Below are 12,076 nucleotides of genomic sequence, written 5' to 3'. Positions count from 1 at the left end.
GGATTGTCATAAAAACCCATCTGCTTCACTATTGTTCTTTCGGTAAGGAAATCTGCCATCCTTACCTGATCTGGCCCACATGTGACTCCAGACCCACAGCAATGTGGTTGAATCTCAACAGCCCTCTGAAATGGCCTAGCAAGTCACTCAGTTAAGGGCAATTAGGGATGGACAATAAATGCTGGCCTTGCCAGAGATGCCCACATCCCATGAATGAATAAATAAAACTGTTAAATAGTCAGCAATTTAACCACCAATGACGACTCGGTCTACACAATATGAAAGGAAGAAACGTAATTCTCATTAACAAAATAAACTTCATATTTAAATCAATTTACCAGTACAACACTTACAGCATGTTAATCTATAAATTTAATGCTAAACCTATGCCTTGCTACGAATAAAAGTTATTGTATTGATTTGTTGTCATGAAAATGTTCCAAAAAAAGGCATCACCCACAACAGGCAGCTTACATTTCTTCAGGCTTGTGATCTGTAAACTATATAGCTTAGGCAAGAGAATTTAATTATGTGAAAAGACTATTAAACTATGCCCAATTGAGGAAATACATTAATTAATCAGTCTTGTGCATTTGATCAAATATCAAGTGAAAGTACTATTCTCTAAATCATCAGAATATCCCAAGGAATTGGACTTAATTAAATCAATCTGAACTGTAGTCAGCCTATTATTAATTTCAAAGGACAAATGTGTTAATTTCACTTTCATAAAATGTATTACATTACAAGTGGCAAAGAAATAAGCAGACATGTAGCAGTTTAAACTTAGTTTTTATATATGTACACATTTACGGAAACATTTTAAACTTCTCTCTAGAATTTCAGCAACTCCATAAATATACTAATATTTGCTGTTTTATCCACCAATTATTTTACACCCTGCAAGCCACTTACATTACCACTGGGATCATAACAGCACAGCACCTGAATAATCCAATGCTGGGTGTTTGGAAACAAGTTTGCATCTACAAATTCCATGCTGTAAGGGCACAGTGAAGAGCAGAGGCCAAACACTTCGACACATAAAAGAAAATAAAAAAGGTTATCACCCTAAGCAATGTCCTGATAAATTCCAGTCAGAACAGCATTGGCAAATATCTATATCCCCAGGCCTTAGAGCTTGCGGGGAGCCAGGGGCAGGGTGGATGGCAGCGGGGGAGCAATGGGCCATAATTTGCTGTAGCAGGGCATCTAAAAAAGAAAAAAAGACTTGCATTTATATAATGTCTTTCACAACCTCAGGATATCCCAAAGCTTTACAGCCACTGAAGTACTTTGAAGTGTAGTCACTGTTGTAATGTAAGAAACTTGGCAGTCAATTTGCACACAGCCAGCTCCCACAAACAGCAATGAGAGAATGACCAGATAATCTGTTTTAGTGATGTTGATTGAGGGATAAATATTTGCCAGGACACCGGGGATACCTCCCCTGCTCTGAAATAGTGCCATGGGACCTTTTACGTCCATCTGAGCAGACGGGGCCTCGAATTAACCTCTCATCTGAAAGAAGACACCTGTGACAGTGCAGCACTCCCTCAGTACTGCACTGGACTGTCATAAGTCTCCAGAGTAGGACTTGAATCCACAACCTTCTGACTCAGAGGCGAGTGTGCTATCAACTGAGCCACAGCTGATGGAGTCTTCCATTAATTACACTTGCCTATTTTGGTTTTAAAAATGTGTGCCCCCGAAAGTGCGAGCTGATAACACCGCAGCAAAGGAAACTGGGCATCTGGGACCCAAGTGAATAGGGCAAGCAACTATGTATCTCCTTAACCAATCAGATTGAAGGACTGTGAAATTAACAGTTCAAACATGGAGAAGGAAGTGTAAGTTAGACTGGATGAATTCAATGCCAAATCAAGTACAAAAAGAAAAAGAGGGGGAAAGAAGATTGGATTGAGAGGAAAAAAAACATAGAAAAGAAAAGTTTAAAATTTCCAACAATCAAAACCCGAAGGAGTAAGACTCCATACTGTCATATTAATATTCAGTGCAAGAGAGGTTGATTGCCAGTAATTAACACTTTGCATATTAAAAGGGTACTAACATGAAAATGGACAAGACTTAAATTTCTGTGGCAAGTTTAGTTCGTATCTACCTCGGCCCACCTTCCACTGAAATACAGCAACGACACGCCTTTCAATGGTGAGCCAGACAGCGAGATGTCATTTTTGTGAAGTCAACAGTGAAGCAGCACAAAATGGACAGCAACTTTTGGATTCGAGTTTAACAGCACATCTGCCCTTCTCCTGAAGTTGCTGTACCATTTATGCATAAACAATAGCAAGCCTCACCATTAATTTGGCAGACAATTATAGCCCATTGTTTTTCGGAAAATACATTACCAATTGGCATCAAAGTAGAAACATCTCAGTCGAAATAGCTGTGATGAGAAAGGAGTTCAATAATTCAGGAAATGAACTTTAAATAGTTTCATCAAAGTTTTCATTAAGCTTATGTTTTAGAAATAGATTGAAAAATTAACAAATTCAATTTCAAGAAAATGTAACTATCTAGCTCCTTCAGCAACTGATAAAGGCATGCATGTGTAGTGTGTTTAGGAAACCTTTTATTAAACAGCGAGACTACATAATTCCAAAACACAAGTAACCTTTTCCTGGCCCAATTCTTCACGATTATTATGCTTTAACATTAATTAAACTTGAACCCGTAGAATTTTAGGAGCTGTTGGGACTAAAGTGCCGTGCCACCACCCCAATCCTCTTCACTCTAATCCTTTCCGAATCACAAATTGATCCAATTTTCTTGTCAGTGCTTCAATAAAGTCAATATATACTGCACTAGTTTATAATTTAGTCAGTCAATGGCTAAGCATAACAAAACTCCTCAAGTATAGAGTGTCCCATCTTCAGCCAATAGTAGACAGCTAATTTTGGATTCTGGTTTTGCCAAAACACCTCAATATCTGGCACCCTACATTAATTCTGAAAACCTTCCATCATTGCCCAATGCAAAAATAGAAGTCTTATGGGTACATTTACCCAGCATTTGCCGATCTGAAAACGTGGTTCAGTTGGAGAGCATTTCTTTTTAAACCAAAGAGTGTTAGTGTAATTGCGCTGTACCACGTATTTTAGGATGTAGGTTCAGACCCATAGCTCCTCATTTGGTGAATTTCTGATCTGGTGCCAGAAATTGAGGTAGAAAAGTTTTGCAAGCTTTGGCTGCCTCACTAGATTGCACCATCAGCATCAGAACATTGCAACTCTGGAGGAGCTAAGTGCGGGCTGTACAAATTGTTAAGATTGCAGCTGTAACATAGGGTACATTTCTTGCTGCATTATGGCAAGAGTGATGCTGACTGAATATATTATAATTCTAACTTAATGCAGTGTTTAATTTGTGTGCTGAAACAAACAATTTACAAACCATTTGTGGCAATGTACATTGGAAACTTTGATCTAATGAAAACTTTATCAACAGCTTCAGTCATGGGACTTCAAAAGGTTGATGATTCTCATTTTCCAGAGCTTTGGAAGTCTGGATACACTTGCAGAATATGGTTTTATCTCAAAAACGTACAGCTGAACTATGCAAGGTACAGCTGACTGCAATAAATATATGTTCATCAGTAGCCCATTTCAGTTGTGATTCTTAAATGTTTAACCTGGAACATTTTTGGAAAGATTTATATTATTTGAGCAGTCACCACAGATTATAGTTCATGTTTTATTTGTCAAAAATTGACACAGTGAACGCTATAAAAAGATAAAGCTGGACAGTACGAGGTTAAAGGGCACAACAGTCATCTATACTTTACATCAAGGAGGCCTAAGGGAATTTTTCTTCGTCTCTTTTGCTCTCATTTACTGTGGTTATCTTTATCCCAGCAGTGTAGCTGACCTGACATTTGACACGCAAGATGATTCTGTGCAGTAACATGCCTTCGACCTGCATGTTATTTCAGTTAGTGCATCAGTTACATAGTTTATTATCCTCACCCTTAACACGAACTATACAGGATCCTTCACCTGTTTGGGAAAAATATCAACTACAACAACTTGCATTTATATTGTACATCTAACGTAGAAAAATGATCCAAGACTCTTTATGGAACCGCAAGGAAGAAGAGACACCAAGTCAAAGAATTAAAGATAAGAGGTGGATTTTAAAGCAAGTCTAAGAGGAGGAGGGGGAAGAGAAGAAGCAGGGAGGAAATTCCAGAGCATGGAGTCAAGGCAGCGAAAAACACAGCTGCCAAAGTGTGAGGAGAACAGGATACAAGAGTATGGCTGTAGAATGTTAGAAATAGGAAGGCCATCGAGAGATTTAGGATGAGAATTTTAAATTTGTGGCGTTAGATGGCTGGGACCAATGTAGGTCAGGAGTGATCGGCAAGCAGGACCTGTTGTGAGGCAAGGTGGGTAACAGAATTTTCGATGGGCTGGTTTATAAAGGCTGGTGGATTGGAGTAAATGAAATCTGGGAAGTGACATCTAGATTAGGGTTTCAGTGGAGGATGGCTGAGGTAGAGGGGAGGCAGGTAGTTCGAGATGGGAATAGGCAGTTTTTATAATGGAGAGGATATGGAGTCAGGAACTTTCCTCCATCAAAATGTTTTAAATAATTTTTATTACAAGAGATTATTGTACAACAATTTGCCTTTATAAAGCACCTTTAATGTCCCAAGGTGTTTCACAGAAGCATAATGAGACAAAACCGGACACAGAGCGAAAGCAGGAGGCACAAGACAAAGAGGCAAGTTTTAAGGAGGGTCAAAGGAGGAGATCTGGAGAGATAGAGAAACAGAGGTCTAGAGATGAAATTCCAGATGGCTGAAGGCACGGCCGCCAATGGTGGGGCGAAGGGACTGTGGGAGTATGAATTCAGAGTTCTTAGAGGTTTGTCGGGCTGAAGGAGGTTACAGGAGATGGGGAGGGGTGAGGCCATGGAGGGATCTGAACAAGAGAATGAGAATTTTAAAGTCGAGGCTTTGGTGGACTGGGAGCCAATGTAGGTTCGGGAGCACAGGGATGATGGGTAACATGATTTGCTGTGGTTTAGAATGCAGGCAGCAGAGTTTTGGATGAGTTCAAATGAATGGAGGGTGTAAGATAGTACCCTGCCACAGACACAAACAAACCTGGGAATTCTGACATTTTCATCGGGTATATTTTCTGCCATTCATTATTGTTTATACTTTTTACTAAACTTGGAAATGGCAGAAAATTTGCCTCCCCATGTACCTGCAGGAACTTGAGAGTTTGTCTCAACTGACTCAGTGGAAAAACATGGCGACTGTATAACATGACAACATGTTACAGGGACCATTTAAGAACATAAGAATTAGGGGCAGTAGCGGGCCATACGGCACTTAGAGCCTGCTCTGCCATTCAATAACCCTTTCGACCCTTTCCTTCAACGACTGTCTGTCCCACCTGTGACAGAGATTGTAATTCCCGTACTGGACTGTTCACTTGTTGATTTCTGGATTCTTTTCCCTCAACTGGTTCAGCAAAATTACTGAAACGAATACCGTTTGTGCTTTAAACAAAGCAAGCTTTTATTTAAAAAGCAAATCCCGATCGGGGACCTTATCAGACAGAAGGAATGCAACTCTGGTAGAACGCACCCACTTCCTACGGACAAAGTGATGTTACATTGTAAAGGGACGACGGTTATACATTTTCGGCAAAAGATAACAAGATAGGGCTAGAGTGACATCCTAGTTCAGCCTATCTCTTTTGATCCCTCTTTCCCTTTGTCCACTCATAAGCCGACCTAAGTATGGTCTGATTTTAAACAAAGACCTTCTGTTAATGTTTCAGGTTAATAACATGATTTAATAAGACCTTGAGGTTTTTCTGCAAGCTGTGGGTTTTGTTTCAATATGTGTTAGTGTTGTAACATTTCGCAGTCTCGAGTCTGAGATGTCATGGCTATTCCTCCATGAATTCTTTGTTAGCTTATACTGTCCCTATACAATTTCCACGTTCTCAACTTCAATGTCTCTATACATTTTTAAACATTCACACACTCACCTAAGAATTCACTTTTTAGAGTGGAAGCAAGTCTTCCTTGATTTCGAGGGATTGCATATGATGATGGCTGATCTTCGATCGCAACTCCAATTTCCACAAGTCTCTAAAACATGCTGACTACCTCATTAACTTGGCCCCAAAGAAACTTATCTGTGCTAACCACAATGCAATTTTTTTCCCCATTTAGACACTTAAGTACATAAACTAGTCACTACAAAACTGGTCACAAAAAGAACATCTTCTTGTAAATAGCTTATAGTTTATGTTCTTGCATTCAGTTTCTGTGTTCATTTTAAACCATAGTATTAAATATTCATTCTTCTTCTGATTTCCTGAACCATGCTACAGGAAGCCTGGTTCAGCAAGTGATGGTTGACCTTGCATTTGAGGTTTGATTAAGGGAACTTCTCAGACTGTCTGTACAATCAGAGAGAGAGGTAAAGCAGCATAGAAACATAGAAACATAGAAAATAGGTGCAGGAGCAGGCCATTCAACCCTACTAGCCTGCACCGCCATTCAATGAGTTCATGGCTGAACATGAAACTTCAGTACCCCCTTCCTGCTTTCACGCCATACCCCTTGATCCCCCGAGTAGTAAGGACTTCATCTAACTCCCTTTTGAATATATTTAGTGAATTGGCCTCAACTACTTTCTGTGGTAGAGAATTCCACAGGTTCACCACTCTCTGGGTGAAGAAGTTTCTCCTTATCTCGGTCCTAAATGGCTTACCCCTTATCCTTAGACTGTGACCCCTGGTTCTGGACTTCCCCAACATTGGGAACATTCTTCCTGCATCCAACCTGTCCAAACCCGTCAGAATTTTAAACGTTTCTATGAGGTCCCCTCTCACTCTTCTGAACTCCAGTGAATACAAGCCCAGTTGATCCAGTCTTTCTTGATAGGTCAGTCCCACCATCCCGGGAATCAGTCTGGTGAATCTTCGCTGCACTCCCTCAATAGCAAGAATGTCCTTCCTCAAGTTAGGAGACCAAAACTGTACACAATACTCCAGGTGTGGCCTCACCAAGGCCCTGTACAACTGTAGCAACACCTCCCTGCCCCTGTACTCAAATCCCCTCGCTATGAAGGCCAACATGCCATTTGCTTTCTTAACCGCCTGCTGTACCTGCATGCCAACCTTCAATGACTGATGTACCATGACACCCAGGTCTCGTTGCACCTCCCCTTTTCCTAATCTGTCACCATTCAGATAATAGTCTGTCTCTCTGTTTTTACCACCAAAGTGGATAACCTCACATTTATCCACATTATACTTCATCTGCCACGCATTTGCCCACTCACCTAACCTATCCAAGTCACTCTGCAGCCTCATAGCATCCTCCTCGCAGCTCACACTGCCACCCAACTTGGTGTCATCCGCAAATTTGGAGATACTACATTTAATCCCCTCGTCTAAATCATTAACGTACAATGTAAACAACTGGGGCCCCAGCACAGAACCCTGCGGTACCCCACTAGTCACTGCCTGCCATTCCGAAAAGTACCCATTTACTCCTACTCTTTGCTTCCTGTCTGACAACCAGTTCTCAATCCACGTCAGCACACTACCCCCAATCCCATGTGCTTTAACTTTGCACATTAATCTCCTGTGTGGGACCTTGTCGAAAGGCTTCTGAAAGTCCAAATATACCACATCAACTGGTACTCCTTTGTCCACTTTATTGGAAACATCCTCAAAAAATTCCAGAAGATTTGTCAAGCATGATCTCCCTTTCACAAATCCATGCTGACTTGGACCTATCATGTCACCATTTTCCAAATGCACTGCTATGACATCCTTAATAATTGATTCCATCATTTTACCCACTACTGAGGTCAGGCTGACCGGTCTATAATTCCCTGCTTTCTCTCTTCCCTCCTTTTTTAAAAAGTGGGGTTACATTGGCTACCCTCCACTCGATAGGAACTGATCCAGAGTCAATGGAATGTTGGAAAATGACTGTCAATGCATCCGCTATTTCCAAGGCCACCTCCTTAATCACTCTGGGATGCAGTCCATCAGGCCCTGGGGATTTATCGGCCTTCAATCCCATCAATTTCCCCAACACAATTTCCCGACTAATAAAGATTTCCCTCAGTTCCTCCTCCTTACTAGACCCTCTGACCCCTTTTATATCCGAAAGGTTGTTTGTGTCCTCCTTAGTGAATACTGAACCAAAGTACTTGTTCAATTGGTCTGCCATTTCTTTGTTCCCCATTATGACTTCCCCTAATTCTGACTGCAGGGGACCTACATTTGTCTTTACTAACCTTTTTCTCTTTACATACCTATAGAAACTTTTGCAATCCGCCTTAATGTTCCCTGCAAGCTTCTTCTCGTACTCCATTTTCCCTGCCCTAATCAAACCCTTTGTCCTCCTCTGCTGAGTTCTAAATTTCTCCCAGTCCCCAGGTTCGCTGCTATTTCTGGCCAATTTGTATGCCATTTCCTTGGCTTTAATACTATCCCTGATTTCCCTAGATAGCCACGGTTGAGCCACCTTCCCTTTTTTATTTTTACGCCAGACAGGAATGTACAATTGTTGTAATTCATCCATGCGGTCTCTAAATGTCTGCCACTGCCCATCCACAGTCAACCCCTTAAGTATCATTCGCCAATCTATCTTAGCCAATTCATGCCTCATACCTTCAAAGTTACCCTTCTTTAAGTTCTGGACCATGGTCTCTGAATTAACTCTTTCATTCTCCATCCTAATGCAGAATTCCACAATATTGTCACTCTTCCCCAAGGGGCCTCGCACAATGAGATTGCTAATTAATCCTCTCTCATTACACAACACCCAGTCTAAGATGGCCTCCCCCCTAGTTGGTTCCTCGACATATTGGTCTAGAAAACCATCCCTTATGCACTCCAGGAAATCCTCCTCCACCGTATTGCTTCCAGTTTGGCTGGCCCAATCTATGTGCATATTAAAGTCACCCATTATAACTGCTGCACCTTTATTGCATGCACTCCTAATTTCCTGTTTGATGCCCTCCCCAATATCACTACTACTGTTTGGAGGTCTGTACACAACTCCCACTAACGAGTTTTGCCCTTTAGTGTTCTGCAGCTCTACCCATATAGATTCCACATCATCCAAGCTAATGTCTTTCCTAACTATTGCATTAATCTCCTCTTTAACCAGCAATGCTACCCCACCTCCTTTTCCTTTTATTCTATCCTTCCTGAATGTTGAATACCCCTGGATGTTGAGTTCCCAGCCCTGATCATCCTGGAGCCACGTCTCCGTAATCCCAATCACATCATATTTGTTAACATCTATTTGCACAGTTAATTCATCCACCTTATTGCGGATACTCCTTGCATTAAGACACAAAGCCTTCAGGCTTGCTTTTTTAACACCCTTTGTCCTTTTAGAATTTTGCTGTACAGTGGCCCTTTTTGTTCTTTGCCTTGGGTTTCTCTGCCCTCCACTTTTCCTCATCTCCTTTCTGTCTTTTGCTTTTGCCTCATTTTTGTCTCCCTCCATAGGTTCCCATCCCCTGCAATATTAGTTTAACTCCTCCCCAACAGCACTAGCAAACACTCCCCCTAGGACATTGGTTCCGGTCCTGCCCAGGTGCAGATCGTCCGGTTTGTACTGGTCCCACCTCCCCCAGAACCGGTTTCAATGCCCCAAGAATTTGAATCCCTCCCTGCTGCACCACTGCTCAAGCCATGTATTCATCTGCGCTATCCTGCGATTCCTACTCTGACTAGCACGTGGCACTGGTAGCAATCCCGAGATTACTACTTTTGAGGTCCTACTTTTTAATTTAGCTCCTAGCTCCTTAAATTCTTTTCGTAGGACCTCATCCCTTTTTTTACCGACACGATTAAGAACCCTGTTCACTTAACAATTCAGCATTTAAATGCCCACATTGCATAACTAAAATAAGAACTTGCATTTATATATAGCGCCTTGCACAACTGCAGGATGTGCTCAAGCACTTCACAGTGTAGCCACTGTTGTAATGTTGGGAAACACAGCAGCCAATTTGCATACAGCAAGATACCACAATCAGCAATGAGATACATACCAGATCATTTGTTTTAATGATTTTGGTTGGGGAATAAATATTGGCCAGGACACTGGAAGAATTTTCCTGCTCTTCTTTGAATAGAGCCAGAGGGTATTTTACGCCACCCGAGAAGGAAAATGCAGCCTAGTTTTAATATCTCAACCCAAAGTCTCTGGAGTGGGGCCTGAACCCACAACCTTCTGACTCAGCAGCGAGAGTGCTATCACTGAGCCAAGGCTGAATATATGTGGAGAATAGAAAGATCTTTATAAGTAATAAAACGTTTCTCTGATGTGTTATCATTATCTTTAATCATGGAATAAAATGGGCAATCCACTCTAATACAATTACAATTTCAGTCACTTCCAACCATTTTTTTTGTTAGCTGATGGCATTGAACAGCAATCAATAGTTTTCCACTACTGTATAATGTTTAACAAAATTATTTCAAACACCACCATGGAAATAAAGTATTATTTTATAGATTATTCTTTTAAAAATGTGGTATTTGTTGGACTGCAATTTCTTGGTTGTACCTTTTGGGTATCAGAGTGGCAAGTAATAATGCTGAATTCAGACATCCATCACTTACTGAATTTCAGTCTTCATCAACTCAAGCCTCTTTTTTTTCCTTTTCTGTAAAAAGTGATCTGTATTTACATTTTCTTTCTTCAGATTATATCAAGCTTTTTGCATATGTTGGCATTAATCAGTGAATGCAGTTAATGCAGCACCAATTGTGGTCATCAGTAGCGTACTTCTGATTTACAACCTTTGAAGAGCTGTAGTTTTACGCTTTTGAGCTTCAACAATTCATTTTGCAGCTCACATGCCAGCCCCACATCATTAGACCCCATGCTTCAAACCACCTTTCAGAATAGTATCACAATTTCCAGCATGAGATTAGCATAGACATTCCACCGAATCACCACAACACTTGTATTATTTCTTGCACAAAATTATTAATATCTTTTCTTTTAAAACATTTTAAAAACAGCCCATTGATTTCACCTCAACTCTTCAGTCTTCAAAGCTGCAGTTTTCTTTTCTCCAAGAGCATTTCTTATAGGAGTTATTTGATAAGGAAAAACAAATCACCAGATGACAGAAGTGTTGTATTAAAGGGCGATAATTGGTGTGAAAACCCATTTGAATTTTTTGAAGCAGTATTTGTTTTAGCTAAAATACATCAAGCATGCACACACATTTAAGTTACTATCAATGGTGTTAACATGAATACAGTACACAATGAAAATTATTAAGGGGAAGGGAAATGTTTTAAATCAAAATGAACCCCATTTTATAGAAAAAAGTGATAGATCCAAAGGGAAAGAGAGTATACACTTCTCTTTAGAAAATTAAAGAGAATCCAGCTGATTTACAGCACTGACCTTAAACCATTGAAGAGCTGTTTAGATTTATCAAGTAGGTAGCAAAAATCAGTAACCGTCTTCCTCTCTCCCAATGGAATATCATCATCAGTTCCTCCCCCTGCGGTCATGGCTCCTTCCAGATTCAATACTGAAAACTAATAATAAACTTTACATTAGTACATTGAACTGCAAGTTTTGTCTTGCACATTATGGATATGTACAGTACATAAGCCGCCACCTCACCTAATCCCACGAAGGGTTAAAAAGTAGCACAAGCATTCCATTCATGTGACTGGTAACAAGTGACCAGTAGCTTAATTTTTTTCCAGTCAGTGACATAACTAACTTGAAACATTGCCCATCCGTGCGACACAAATGAACATTTATCATAGTGAATGAGACAGCCACGTTTCAAGCTAGTTGCACAATTGCCTGATTAATACTGTACTTCACGAACAATTCATGTTGTGCAGTACTTTGAGAAATCTCAACGTGATATTGTGCTAAATAAATACAAGTACTATTATTTAAACACGAGGGCCTGCCACCCCTCAATTGTGTAACTCCTTTGCAGCCATCTAATGTATTACAACACATTGGGTAATGCAGCTAAAATGCTCTCACTGATGGCTCAGCGAGCTTGAGAAAC

General features: G+C 40.6%; 1 protein-coding gene across 2 annotated transcripts in view; it reads right to left on the bottom strand.

Moving 5' to 3' along the window:
• Positions 1–12,076, bottom strand: part of scai (suppressor of cancer cell invasion) — a 223,721-nt gene that overhangs the window by 126,112 nt on the left and 85,533 nt on the right. For both annotated transcript variants that reach the window (XM_070862672.1, XM_070862671.1), the window contains exon 2: positions 11,446–11,582. In XM_070862672.1, coding sequence (XP_070718773.1) covers positions 11,446–11,555 — 110 coding nt within the window. In that variant the 5' untranslated portion in view covers positions 11,556–11,582. The remainder of the gene's footprint in view (positions 1–11,445; positions 11,583–12,076) is intronic.

This window comes from Pristiophorus japonicus, chromosome 20, assembly GCF_044704955.1.
Source record: "Pristiophorus japonicus isolate sPriJap1 chromosome 20, sPriJap1.hap1, whole genome shotgun sequence".
NCBI lineage: Eukaryota > Metazoa > Chordata > Chondrichthyes > Pristiophoridae > Pristiophorus > Pristiophorus japonicus.
The sequence above is the reverse complement of the archived record's forward strand: the minus strand, read 5'-3'. Positions and strand labels throughout refer to the sequence as shown.